General features: G+C 41.7%; 1 protein-coding gene across 1 annotated transcript in view; it reads right to left on the reverse strand.

Annotated features, from left to right (window-relative positions):
* Positions 1–15,182, reverse strand: part of LOC138355508 (uncharacterized) — a 59,550-nt gene extending 44,368 nt beyond the window's left edge. The window contains exons 1-2 of the mRNA XM_069310705.1: positions 15,057–15,182; positions 9,924–10,127 (exon numbers count right to left, since the gene is read on the reverse strand). Coding sequence (XP_069166806.1) covers positions 9,924–10,092 — 169 coding nt within the window. The 5' untranslated portion in view covers positions 10,093–10,127; positions 15,057–15,182. The remainder of the gene's footprint in view (positions 1–9,923; positions 10,128–15,056) is intronic.
* Between the last annotated feature and the right edge of the window lie 384 nt (positions 15,183–15,566).

The following is a 15,566-nucleotide window of genomic DNA, read 5'->3' on the forward strand; positions in this document are numbered from 1 at the left end:
GAATAGGGAAGAAGGGAAGTGGGTCAACCCAGAGCACATCCCCGGCCACAGAGGCTATGACGCGCAAATAATGGTGGAGAGCCGCGACCTGACACAATATATGATGCACGTCTAGCCTAACCAACCAAGCATCAACAACCCAAGGACCCCTGCAGAGAGCAGCAGTCTCATTCTTCGCCAGAAAAGAAGAAGTCGACTGCAAGTAAGCAAACCTATCACCAGAACCGAAAAAGCAGAAACGTATCCCCCCGCCCTTGCTCCAGAGGAGAGCATGTAGCTCCCTGACCAGACTCCAACAAGAGGCCAATGCCAACAAGAAAAGAGCCTTGGAGAAACAATCCTCAACCGAATGGGCCACCAGAAATGGAAGAGAAGAGGGAAAAGAGAGCACCTGATCCAAAGATCAGGACTGCTCAGGCGGTGCATGAGCAGGCTGTTGGTGAAACAATGTCCGAGACAGCTGGCAGAACGGTGCAGAAGTAATATCAATGCCGAACACACAATTTGCAGTGGCTCTGCCAATGCCGCACGATATGAGGCGAGAGTATACAGCATAAGATACTGTCCTGTAACACCCACGAAAGGAAGGACAAAACAACCCGAACAGAGACCGAAGTAAACCGACAAAGGGCTGCCAGGAAACTTCATACTGCCGCCGAGACGAAGCATGCAGGAGAGACACCATCAAAGAAGCCATTTACTCACCATACAAGTAGAAATAAACTCGAGTCAGAAAGACCTGAATCAAAGATTCGAGAAGATTGAACCAGCCACATAACGGACTGGTCCAATCTGCTGAAAGAGGCGGAGCCGCGGGAAGACCCCCGGGTTCGGGCACGGAACAAGCAGCACCTGAAACAAAGGCTGGGCCGGCCACGAAGGAACCAAGAGGACTACTCTCCCTTGGTAAGTCTCCAAGCGAGTAAGGACCTGGAGCAACAGCTGAACCGGGGAAAGAAGTACAGGTAACCCCACCTCGACCAGTCTTGCCGCAAGGAATCGCTCTCTACGGCTTAGCAGTCAGGGAAGGGCGCCATGAATACCGGGAGATGCCTCGACCATGCTGACGCGAAGAGGTCCACCTCTGGAAGCCCCGAGCACTCAGCAGACGAGTCACCTGAAGTGACCAGCCAAGGACCGCATAGAACCTCCTCGGTTCAGGCAATGAACTACCGGGAAGCAGTCCATATGGAGCCGACGGGTCACCACGACCCGGGTAAGGCGTATAAACACGTGAGGTGCCAGGTTCATGCCGAATGGAGGGCAACGAAAGCGGCAACCCCAACGCCCCACAACAAAACCGAGCCAGACCCTGAACCCGGATAAATCGGGACGTGCTAATATGCATCCTGGAGGTTCAGGGACACCACCCAAGCGCCCAACTCAAAGATAAGCCGGACCTGGGACAGAGTAATCATGCGAAAGGAGAGGCAAAAGAAAAAACACCTCCAAGATGGCTTGATAGAGCACAGGAGAAGAGGCTCGCCCCACCAGCCCCAAACTCCCGAAGGGGGAGGAGCCACTTATCGCTACCACAGGCCATCGAAACCAACCCAAAAGCCCACAAATCGTGAGACCAGGCTTGAGCAATCAGCACGAGGCCCTCCCCCGTCAATGTGACGAACCGCGAAAGCGCCGACGCCCTTGAATGGGGGTCCAAAGGCGGCGCCAACACCGAACCTGGCACCACCTGTTTACCCCGAAGGAAGGAACCCCGAGCCCTGGCATGACTCCACTGGGAAGAACCCCCCCACAGGCCCCCCGGAGAACCAAAAAATCCGACATCGGACGACAACAAGCAGAAGTCACCTGCACATACTGCCAAACCACAGACTCCACAAACAGCAAAGGACAGAAAGGAGAAGAAAACCTAAGAGCCAGGGCCCAGGCAGACCGCTAACCAGGAACTCACTGGAATCCAATAACGAACCCCAGGGAGGAAACGAAGATCTAAACCCGAAAGAAGAAGGATCCAATATGGAGGCATAATCTGGGTCGTCCAGGAAGAAGGCCACAATGCCTTCCCGTACCTAATGAGGCGGGAACGGGATGCCGTAAACCTTGGGAAGGCCGGGATCGACTGGCCCGAACAAACACAGAACCGAACACAGGGAGGGGCCGACACCAATTCAACTCGGGCAAGGCGGGGGGAAAAGAAACTCCCACCCCTCATAGCAGTAAACCCCGCTCAGAGAGCATAAAAACCGAAGCGGGGACCAACGGGGCCCAAAAACCCCAAGCCAGCCACTCCCCTGCCCCGAGAACCCCCACAGCTGGATCCGGGTCCAAGCAGTCCACCCAATGCCCCGGCCTCACTGGAAAAAGCCGGGGCAGCTGGAAAAACATTAAGGAAGGAGGGCCCACTGGTTAGACCCATACGCATCGGCTGCAGGACTTGCCTCGAATGCCTCCGTTGCCATCCCCGAGACTCTAACCTAACTAAACCCTGCACCGAATCTGAAACCCTCATACGCTTTGGAGCCAGAAGCACGGGTGGAGGACCAGAACGAACCACAGCAGGGGACGGATGAGATGGTGCGGACTGAATCAAGGTCGAAGCTACTAACACGCCCTTGTCCGGGTCATTATAAACAAAATGCTGCAGCCTCAGGGCTTCCGGGTCAGCGACCAACCTAGCTCATTGCAGCAACCTAAACCTAGCATGCAACGCCTTAAGTACTGTCCCAAGGGCAGTACTTAAAGAGCACATAGGGAAGGTGACCCCTAGGTGTATGCAGCCCGAGTACTTGTGAAATTACTCCTGGCTCGTGCACCACCAGAGAATTAGCACCGCACCACAAGGCACAGAGCTTGAAGACAGGAAAACACGAGCCAGAGTCACACGACCGTTGCCAATCACATCAGCCAAAGTACTGGGGGGGGGGGGGATAGCTGGCGTGAGGTTCTGGGGCTTCTCCTTTCTCTCAGGGAGGAGAAAGGAGAATACACAATAATAAAAAGAAAGGAGAATACAAACAATACAAAAAGCTGCACTGACACCGGCGCGGTGACGTCAGGCTCGTTTGCTCGTTTTCATTTGGGGAGTTCGGTCCACAAGTTCGGCTTTCAGTAGCAAGTTCTTAACCAAAATAAAGGTTTGTTTTAGAGCGCTGACCTCCTTTCTGGATGCCTGACCCAGTTGATGGCAAATAGAATGCGTCCAATCACACAGGGGTTTTAACAGGCCATTGTGTGGGAAATTTTACCCAATATATCAACATTATTATCTAAATGTATTATTTCTATAACATATCAGGATCATATCAAAATCATATCAGAATCACTTCAGATTCATTATATCCTTCATCAACTGGATCCTACATGACAGGACCATTGGTCACGTATGCCAAATGGGCACATATGAGCCTACTTGACTTTGTGCATGATTTCTAATGGATCAAGATGCTTCAAGAAGAACTTAATTAATTAAAAAAATATTGGAACATCAGTCAATTTCCGGTGAAGATTAAGTCAAATCCTTAATAAGAATCTATAGTACTATCAAGTACTACCAATAATCTTTAAATCTGTATATAATTATATTATAATCACACTTTATCTCAATCATATGTCTAGGCAGTAAAAATAATGAATACATATTCATTGAAGGCTACCTCGCTCAGGGAACATGGGGGACAATGGCTGGGAGAGAAGCGCTTACCACCACCTGAGGCCAGATCGTTTTGTTTATTAGTGTAAACACGTGTTGGTGTTAGGAGCCCTTTATTAGAGAAAATACACCGCACTAACTAATCTTATATCACCAGTCATTGCTCCCTAGATACTGGGGGATTTCTGTATATAGGGAAAATTACTAGTACTTTATATAAATATGAGTGAAGAGTGGCTCACAACAGATGCCACCTCCACCACACCTAATCTTATCCTACTGCAAATGCAACTGAGGACATAATCAACTAGCAAAAAACTACCGTAGTATTTAACAGCAAAGCTGTGACATAAAAATAAAGTGCCTAAGCTTTACAAGAGAGGTTTGCTTTGCCATCCAGTCTGGCACCTTGTTAGACGGCACCGACACTCAGATTGAGTAAAACATAAGTAAATTGAGTGTCATTGTACTGTGTTGATTGGCCAATTGCATGCTTGTATAACCTTAATCTACCCAATAAGTCTGTTTCTTGTTGCATCTTGGGAGCACCGCCACAAATTTCAGTAAATTTGCATTAATCTTTCAGCAACTGAATCTTTTCAATACTATCTGGGCACTCATTCATTGCTATTTGGACACTCAGTCATTGAAAGTCAGTCAATGCTTGACTGAATCTTTTCATATAAATTGAATACATCTGTATATAATTGATCATATATATTAAGTTAACCATAGCTAACTATGTTATCTTTAATTTATCATACTGAATATAAATTCTTGAACCTAGATACCAGTTATTGGACCAAAGTTAAGGTCTTTTGATTGCATATTATATATATATATATATATATATATATATATATATATATATATATATATATATATATATATATATATATATATATATATATATATATATATATATATATATATATATATATTTTAAAGTTTGTGAGGGTACCACCTCTGGTGCCAATGTGGGGACCCATAGCCTCGGAGAAGAAAATAAAAAGTATTCAGAGGAGACCTTGTGGTTTCTCACTGAACACTAATATTATCTTCTCCTACCACCCCCATTCTTTTGTATGTACACATATATATTTACTTTATTTGAACTTTGTTACAAAAAAGGAGTTACATATGGGTTACAAAGATGGTTGTCATAGGTTGTCGAGTTCCTCCAGCTCCTCAGATGGCGGGCAGGAACCCTGGATGCAGTGCGCATTTCCCCTCTGTATCGCCACACTGAGGCGCTGGAAAAGAAAGCTTGCAGCTCTCGGGTCCCTTGTTGTTTCAATGAGCCTAGAACCCAGTTCCTTCAAAATATATATATATATATATATATATATATATATATATATATATATATATATATATATATATAAATATATATATATATATATATATATATATATATAAAATATATTTATATTGTGACGATAATCTCTTTCAAGAGAGATTGAGCCTGCTCTTCCCTACATAATTACGTCAAAATACAAGATACGTCCACCAAGTATCGCCAAACGTTTTGCCCAGAGAGCAAATCGTACCCCCAACACCTGGCCACCGCCGTAACCAGCTAACTGCTCATCCTCTGCCTGCCTGTTGCTGATTGGCTGGTGTCTCGTCGCACCTGCTCTCCGCCACCACCACAAGTCGACGTCTGGGCTGCAGTGCGCCAGTCTCGTCAGAATATCTCGGTGCTCCATGCAGTAGACATCTCTCGCTGGTAGACTAAGCCTTGCTTTCGTGTACTAAGGGAGGTGGCAGCTCGAAGCCAGTATTCCAGCACTCATATTTTATTTTGCTATCACTGTAACTTACTTGTCTTAGCGTAACTTTTCATTTGCCAGTGATTATTCATGGTATTTTGTTTGTTGACTTATCCTGCATATTTTATGAGATTGCCTTTATTCATGTCTTGTTTTTCTAGAGTAATTAAAATTTCATTGTTTATATACTTGTGTTTCGTGTGTCTTCCCATTACCTTACCACAGACGAAAGGACCAACTTTCTCCTTTTTTTTTTGTTATGTGACGAGGCCCTGCCCCTAGCTTTTGAAACAGCCGAACACCAACGCTTTACCGTCACAATATATATATATATATATATATATATATATATATATATATATATATATATATATATATATATATAAGTTTGTGAGGGTACCACCTCTGGTGCCAATGTGGGGACCCATAGCCTCGGAGAAGAAAATAAAAATTATTCAGAGGAGACCTTGTGGTTTCTCACTGAACACTAATATTATCTTCTCCTACCACCCCCATTCTTTTGTATGTACACATATATATTTACTTTATTTGAACTTTGTTACAAAAAAGGAGTTACATATGGGTTACAAAGATGGTTATCATAGGTTGTCGAGTTCCTCCAGCTCCTCAGATGGCGGGCAGGAACCCTCGATGCAAGGCGCATTTCCCCTCTGTATCGCCACACTGAGGCGCTGGAAAAGAAAGCTTGCAGCTCCTGGGTCCTTGTTGTTTCAATGAGCCTAGAACCCAGTTCCTTCAAAAAACTGGTAGCACTTTTACCCCAGGCGCCGAGTGTCTCAGAAGCAATGGGGACAAAATTGTAGTGGTGATCCAGTTCACTATACTTACGGGATTTGGCTGCTTCCCTGTGGGTGGCAGCGCCACCTGGTTGTGCAACACTGAGGTTAATGTAGGTGTTAGCCAGGGTTGATACGCACGTGTAGTCCCATACCAACTGCTTGCCATTCTTTCAGGGGTTCACTTTGATACCATCCGGGCGACCAATAAGAGCATCAGAGTTACGGGGCGTTAGGTAACAGGGCACTCTTTCATCTGGGCATCCAGCTGTGGTGAGGCTCCTCTTGATGATGTCGTTAACTTCATTGTGCCTCGAGTGCCATCCCCCTGTGCTTTGGCAGAGTAGGCCATGGTGGCCGTACCTGTCAGCCACCACCTCGCCGCAAATACACCTATATCTGGTGTGGATTGGGGCAGCAAGGCGGAGGGCCACAGCAATTCGGAGGGCGTGTGGTGTGAGACGCGTGCCAGTTGCCGACATTGGGGTTGCTAACAGGAAATCCCCTGCATGTGGTGCTGCTACTGCTGTGAGGCGAGCAATGTCGTGTTGTGTTGTTGCAGCACCCAGGCACTCTGCAGCAACTTGGTCTACAATGGGGCCATCCCAGCTGGATTGCTTGTGGGCTTCTGGGGATGGTGGTTGAGGTGATTGGCCTGCACGAGAGGCCCACTCTGTGGCACAGCGTGTAAAATTGGGATCATGTACACCTGCCAGCTGATGTAAGTGGGCAGGTAGAATTTCCTTCACAAGGTCGTCGGATGCTGATAAGGAGGACAGGAAGGCTGGAACAGCGATTTGCGTTGCTGTTCGAACTCCGAGGCCCCCAAGTCTTACGGGAAGAGAGGCTTGTTTCCACTGTAGGTCATCGAGAGAGAGGTTAAGGGCTTTTTCTAGCATTGATTTCAGTAACCGGTCATACTCACTTAGTTTTTGGCTACTGTAAGATGGTGAACACCTCAGAAAGTAGGTTAACCTGGGGAGGGATAGACATCTGGTGATGAGGTAGAGTGCATCATGAGCATCAATATCCTCAATCCTCCCATCCATCCTCTTAAGGTCGGCGATTTTCTTATCAAGGACCTCATCGATGGCTTTCAACCCCAGGGGAGCTCCTAGGAGTGTGCTGTCTTCAGGTTTAGTTTTATATATATATCATACCTATATAATATAATTGTTGTATTTATTAGTATGTGAATATTGGCTGTTATAATTATAGTGCTAGGCTATGTACATGTTTAGATCCTTGATTTAAACAGAACCAGTGCTCAGTTACTAAACTGTTATTAAATCTTATCCTTGTATAAACAATACAAGCTGATGTGATGAATTGTCGTGGGTGGATTGTAGATCTCCAATCAACTTCTCCATTCACCTTTAAGGACCCACCTGCCCCTTACAGCCCACAGTCTGTCATTAGTACTAGAGGAGCTATGATTTACAATCCCTAGCTAAGGACTTTAGTTGTATTAATTTTGCACACAGTAATTTTTAATTTAGTAAAGTACAAGTCCTAAGTAGTTTTCATAAATCAATCTCTGCAATTTTCCCACACATTGCTCCTCGTGCCTCTTCTGAGGGGGCCAGGTTCTGGCTCGTGGTCCCCGGTCGACCGGTAGGAGGTAGGCCTCCCTTCAAACTGACTAATGCCAAAGTCTAATATATCTATATCAGCTGCTTGAAATCTGCTTCCTTATTCCCTGTTCTGTTAAGCCAGTTTATTCCACTAAAATCAAAGTCACCGATAACACAAATACTGTTTGACCTAGATTCTTTAGATATTTCATCCCATAGATGCTTTGCTTCTATTTTGTTTAAGTTTGATGGCCTGTATATAACTCCTATTGTAAGAATTTTAGCTTTTTCGTTAAATTCTAGCCAAATAGTGTCTGTGTGGCTCAGTTGTGATTCCTTCTTTGATACTACATTTCAAATTTTCCTTAACATACATAGCTACTCCCCCTACTTGCCTAATATATCTGAGTGAAATACAGTAGTTTAAATCCGTTTATATGATATTCAGCTAAGAGTTCCCTGTTTTCTACATTCATCCATGTTTCGGTAAGTGCAATAATATCTATTTTTTCTGTACAGACAAGAGCATTTAAAATGTTTATTTTGTTTCTTGGACTCCTACTGTTCGTGTAATATATCATAAGTATATTGTTATTTTGGGGTCCTTCTCCTTCCCTGTTCAGTTTGCCATTTTTTTCCCCACCAACACATATTTTTATTGCCTCTTTTTTCATATAAATTCCCATACCACTATCTAGTAACAGTTCATACCCAAACAAACCCCTCCATCCACAGGTTCCAACGAGTTGGCAACAGCAACAATCTTAGCCCTAGATAAATGCACCCCATCACGAGCATACATATCATTTCCTCCATAGAAGTGTTCCAATTATCAATGAATAATATTGCATTTGATTTACAATATGTGTCCATTCGGCAATTGACACCAAGTGCCCTCGACAACCATTCATTTCCGATTCCCTTTCTTGGAAGAATGCCACATATGATCGGGATTCCTCACTTGCTCCTAACTAATTCTATGGCTACCTTAAACCTCTATATCATTGCCACACTTCTAACTCATCCTACATCATTTCCACTGGTACTGATACAAATAATGGGTTTGTTCCCATTTCCAGCCATAATATCATTCATGTCGTTTACTATGTCGCCAATCCCTGCTCCGGATAGCAAACCTGTTCCCACAAAACGCTCTATCCAAATACTTCACCTGGGAATCTCGCACAACCAAAATTCGCTTAGCTAATTCCTTTACTTTGTGAACAGCTTGAGGGACCGGTGCTCCCTTCTTTGCCTTGTCTTTCGAGCGAACTGCAGTCTCCCTACAGCACTCGTCTTCCAGCACGGCGAATGAGTTGGAAGTCTTTATGACATCCGTCGGCGGCCTCGTCAGAGTCTTCTTAAGACCCCTGTCCCTACGTTATTCCAAGACGTAGACCCTCTACTGCTGCTCCCTCCTTTGCTTCCTTGTGCCTTTGATTCATCTGTCTTAGCTCCTGCATCTGCCTTAGCTCCTCGCACAGGGAATCCAACTCTGTCCCCAGAGCTCCACATAGCTACCTCACTAGCACAAGTTCACTCACTACACCTTCCTGACTGTTACTGACTGCGTCTGCCTGAGCGCATGTATGTATGTATTCATCTAGTTTTATTCACCTAGTTATGCTTGTAGGGGTTGAGATCTGGCTCTTTCGACCCATCTCTCAACTATCAATAATTTTTTCTTTATTTTTCATACACATGTATGTATGTATTTTATGCATAGATAAGTGAAGCTGCCAATTACATATAATTTAATTTAGTCTTTATATATATGTAACTTAATGCTAATTTATTTATAAATTAATGCTTATTTATGTATAAATTAATGTTATTTATGTATAAATTAATGTTATTTATGTATAAATTAATGTTATTTATGTATAAAGTAATGTTATTTATGTATAAATTAATGTTATTTATGTGTAAATTATTGCTTGTGTAAATTAATGATTATTTGTGCAAATTAATGTCTATTTGTATAATTTAATGCCTATTTGTTTAATTTAATGCTTATTTACATGTAAACTAAAGCTTATTTGTGTAAATTAATTCTTATTTATATGTAAATTACCTTTTAAATTATAAATTATCATAATATTTGTGTATGCTAAATTTAATGTTAAGTTCTCAATAAGTGTTTAAATGACCATAGTACAATTACACTTACTATCACACGCAGTAACATTGGTTCTGTTATAGGCGTAGGTGCCATTGTATTGAGTGCAGGTGAGGACCTGTGTGTGCTCCCCGGCCATGTTGGTCATGTCATCACTTTTGCAGGAGTATGAGAGGCTATAGGTCTCGTAGCGCGGGTGATCTCCTAAATTCTGATTCATGTTCGGTGGTGTTGGTGGAAACGTCTCATTGCAAACTGGAAGAGAAAGCGAGTAATAGTGTTAATTGCAACCCTTCATCGAAACAATAGGCCGTCAGGTTCACATCATATAAAGTCAAATAATGAATTATCTGTATCTACTTGAGTCATTGACTTCGTGTATTCAGCTTGTATTGCAAGAACTTCCTAAATCAATGTAACCAAAACACCTTACTCAACCTTACACACACCTTACATAAACCCACAATATAAAATAATAATTTACATTTAAGGAAAACTTTAATGTAATATGTGAAAGATTCATTGTCTATTGGTTGTCTGCTGTCGTGAAGGAAAGCTAACTCTTAATATAAAGATATTTAATTGAATGAATTGAATTACTCGAAGAACCACCCTATTTTTACTGAAAAGGGAAACAGATAACTAGAATAATTAAAATGGACTGAGTTACCAGTGCCTGTGGATAATGCAATCATCAAGAATTATTTGTTGAACAATAATGGATTGTAAGATTAATTATTATTCAAGAATTAAACTTTCCCAAACTTCACAATTGGGGGTTAATAGTAGAAGATGAATTACTCCTAGTACACTTAATCGAGGCTGGTTCTTTCTCGAAACAAATTAGTAAGATTTACTAAGAAATATAATTTGTATAAGTATTCAATAATTTGGTTAATGACAAGATCATATTATAATAAATGTTAGACAAGAAAATTGTTCGTATCTAAAGTTCATAAGGCTATAAGAAATATGAATAAATTTTTAGCTCACGTAAATGAAATATAAATTCGAGATATTTTTAAATCTCAACGAATCATAAGTAGTTAATTAATAATTAGCGTAAGATCAGCGGCTTCGCTGTAACAGTGAACGGGTGCGTGGTTGGGCGACGGTGTCATCAAGAACCTGCTGGAACACGTGACCCGCTAGCATGGCGTGGGAATTTGTTTCACCTCAGGCTGATTCAACACACGCTGGAAACCCAATATGGTGTAAAAATTGTTTACACACAGTAGATTATGTAATTATGGATTACTAGAAGGGCCAAATTAAGTCCACTGAGAACGTACTTGTGGTTTGAGGAAGGAGCATGGCGTGACGACAGATTACGGGTAAAGTTTACACGTTAAGAGCTCTGAACACTAAAAACTATACCACTTAACGTAATTGTTGTCCGCCGATGCAATCCTTGGATCGCTGATGGAGTAATTTTGCACTCCTGGGCCGATTAATAGCAAGGGCCGATAACGTAGCTGGCGAAAGCTTCACCTCACTCTGTGTACTTGTGGCCGTCACGATGTCTCGTGGCCAAGGCTTGGGCAACTTGTCGCACTCTCCTCCTCCTCCCTCAACCCCTCTCGCCGCGCATGCGCAACATATTTTAGTAGAAACTGATTTTTTTTCCTTGTAATTGCTCTACTTAATAAATGAAGGAGAATACGGTTGCAATTATAGGGAGTTATATATTTTTTAAATTCTCGTCACATAATAATTAATATGAACAATATTCTTATTAAATGAGAAATGGAGAGAAACTTCTGCTTCCTCCATCGCTAGTTTAAGATAACAGATAAACTATTATATAGTGATTTTTTAGTTGATAACTCGTTGCTATTAGATCACTAGTTGTTATATTATCAAGTATTAATTATTGTAAATAATACTGACAAAAGGCGAGAATATTATTCAATTCTCTGGCATGTTGACAATATTTATACCTTGCTGGGTATTATCTGACATAATACTGTCCCTCCATGTGGGAAAAATTTGGTAAATGACACGCAGATAGGAAAATATTAATTTATGTTAATTCTACAAATTAGTAGGATTAGTATATACTATGCCTAGCATACAATGGTAATTAAATGTTGGTTTATTTCCTACATCTGCTATATAAGTCAAATATTGACTTATTAAAGTCTATATGCCAGTATTTAACCCTTGTGTTGCTCAGGGCTAATTAGCATTTGTCACTCACAGGCGCATACAAAAAAATCTTCTAAACCTTTTAATTTGTGTTCTCTGATCATGGGAAAAATTAAAAAAATTGTAAGTGGCATATATTGCCTGCTATAGGGCGGGGAAAGTCTGGCAAAAACAGGCGCTGACTTAGCGTGTGTCCCAGACGGTCTGTTGCTCCCAGCTATCAGGCAGGAGTGGTCTCAAAGAGATAATTACCTAATTATTTCAATGTCTCTGATTGATTTTTCGTAGTTTTTTTGTGCTGTAATATTATTCAATAGTGTGTAGTGTGATATATTTATATAATAAAATGAGTGAATCATCGCTGTACTCAAAATTATGGTGTGCATACTGTTGACTCAATTATTATGTTCATCAAACAGTGAACAAATACTTTGTCGGTTATTACACTCTATACACAGGTTATATAAAAGTATCTGCATGTTTTGGTCACCATAACGAACCACTAAGTTGGTATTATGAGCCAAAAAGCCACGAGGAGTGACCGCCGTGTACCAGCCAGCCACTCGCTGCCACTCACTCCCTCAACACCTCACTCGCCCACATTCTCCTCCCACCATACTGTTTTTGCTTTTATTCACTATATACAGATGTTATATATAAGTATCTACATTCGTGTTCACCATAACGAACCACTAAGTTGGCATGCTCAGTGGCAGTGGCAGCCAGTGGCAGCCCGCCACTGGCTGCTACTTCCTCCCTCCCTCAACTCACCTGACTCACCCACATTCTCCTCCAACAATACTGTTTTTGCTTTTATTCATTATATGCAGACGTTATATATAAGTATCTACATGTTTTCTTCACCACAACTGTACAACTAAGTTGATATAGTTAATTCAGGCACTAAGAGACGTCGCTACACACAGTCAGCTGGTGGCTGCTTCCCACACACATTCAAGGTCAGACGCACTAAAATTTCACCCCAACAATACTATTTGTGGTGTTATTACCCTATATACAGACGTTATATATAAGTATCTACATGTTTTGTTCACCATAACGGTTCAACTAAGCCGGTATAATGCCCAAAGAGCATAGTGGCCACCCCTACCAACATGACAAATCATGCAGATATTGCCTCCCCATCACCAAAATGGCTTCTCCCCCACACTCTTTTTGCTGTTATTACACTGTATATACACGATATATATAAGTATATACATTCGTGTTGACCATAACGAACCACTAAGTTGTTGTGCTGAGCGGCAGTGGCAGTGGCAGCCAGTGGCAGCCCTCCACTGGCTGCCACTCCCTCCCTCCCTCCCTCACCTCACCTGACTCGCCACCATTCTCCTCCCAACATACTGTTTTTGCTTTTATGTACAGACGTTATATATAAGTATCTGCATGTTTTGTTTACCATAGCAAACAACTAAGCTGGTATAGTGAGTCCAGACAGTAAAAGGTGGTCACACAGAGTCAGCAGACAATGCTACCTCCCTCCCCACCAAGATTACTCCTCCCACTACAACGCTAATTATCACAACAATCCTGCTATTATCAGAATCCTGGTCATTTTTATCACAGTCAGGGGTCTTTTGTAATAATATCATCGCTAAATAATAGCATGAACATGTATATTATCGCATTTTTAGGCAATGCCGTGATCACAAGCTGAACAGCAGTGCTGTGAGCTCATGCTGCGTGTCAGGCTTGGTGCTCACTCAATACTGAGGCCCTCACACCCGGGAATTTGGCCCACGATTTAAAAAAAAAATATGGCGTCTGTTTACAAGAGCCCTGATGAAGGTGAGGTGAACCCCGTGTACCCGCAGGCCCCTTAATTCTTGCGTAGTACTCCAATATAATACATCATATGATGGGATGCGCATTATATAGCAAGTCACTCAACCCATCATATGATGTGTTGCGCAACTTAAGGGTTAACCTCTTGCTTGGGCTGGAGGATGGGTTGAACTGTTAGCTCCTCACATACATAAAACAAGACATGTAGGGACAATGAATGAGCTAAACATATTTGAGCCAAAATATTGAACATAATGAAGGCGCCTAATGCACTTCTGCTTATCAGTGGGGCTTTTGCACATCCTAAAAATGCCTTCTGGTATCATGTGTTATTTCTGTGTGCAGCTTTAGAACCAGTCTTTCTAATATTTTCCAAATTAAAATTATTATGTATCTTTCGCCTGTGCTCTAGGAAATACATATTTAATATTTTTAGATCGTCCCAATAATTTAGATGTTTTATTGAGTGAATTCTAGAAGTAAAAGATCTTTGCATGCTCACCAGATCAGCACTTTATCTAGCTTTGAATGGGGCTATTAGTGTTTAACAATATTCCACTCAAGAGAGCACTGTTTTAAAAATAGGCCGACATTTAGGAAAGAAGGCGGGCTACAGAGTTTATTAGGTAGTTCTTAGTGTTTTTAAAACTGGTTGAGTTTGTTATTGTTTGAATTGCCAGGATGTGTCGAGTAATAGGTCGTATATAATTTTGGGTAATAGAACACCAGGCACAGATACCATAGGTGAGATAAGGATAAAGATGAGCAGGTAATAAAGCATTACCAGGGCAGTGATGTAAATAGCATTTGATTTTAGAAAGAATACCAACCGGTGAAGAAGTTTTAGTTATATATTTAGTATATGGCACTGTAAATTCAACTTATCAATGAGAACATCAAGGCATTTACCATCTACTCTGTTACTAATTTGGATATTATTAATTCTCAGGGTAACTCGATAGCTGAATTACCAAATAAAATATAGAAGGATTTATCAATGAAAAGTGTGAGTTTGTTAGTAGTTAACCAAAGTGGATTTCCTTGTAGTTCAGTATTCACAGTGTCTTTCAGAATAAGAGGGTTAGGACTGGGAAATATGAAGGTTGTGTCATCAGCAGATATAATTGGCTTAAAGTACTAAAAGGCATTTAGAATGTCATTGGTGGTGTAAGATTTTAATAGGAAGTGAGATGGGGAAAGGTGTAGCAAAGCAGTCAAGACAAAACTCACCATCTACACCAATACAAGGTATGAGGGGTGGTTGTCTTGGGAACCAGCCTCCTAGCTGACCATGGCACCACAGGTACTGCTTGGTCTTGTTGCCCACATCAGCGTTCACGAAGTATCCGGGCCAGCAGCTGTGATGATGCAACACACAATACCTTAATGAGTTTATCCTCTCCTGCGGTGTTATCACTGTGTACAACACTTAAAAAGAGTCCATCCTTAAACTTTGAGTGGGACACTATTCATTGACAAATTTAACTTTTAAGAATTAATTAAACTGGGAGATGCCCTTTGAAATTCATTAAGGAATGAAATTTATTTTAATGTTTTAATTTTTTAAGGAGGATGCATTTCCAATTTTAATGGAGATGACCTTTCTAGTTTTATAAGAAACCATATTTTTTTGCTTCAGGGGAGTGATATTTCAAAATACATAGTAATGGGACACTCCCAGTTTTAAAAGGAAGAAATTACAAATTATTTGTATTACTTGACAATATAATCAGTCTTTAA

This window comes from Procambarus clarkii, chromosome 67 (genome assembly GCF_040958095.1).
Source record: "Procambarus clarkii isolate CNS0578487 chromosome 67, FALCON_Pclarkii_2.0, whole genome shotgun sequence".
Taxonomy (NCBI): domain Eukaryota; kingdom Metazoa; phylum Arthropoda; class Malacostraca; order Decapoda; family Cambaridae; genus Procambarus; species Procambarus clarkii.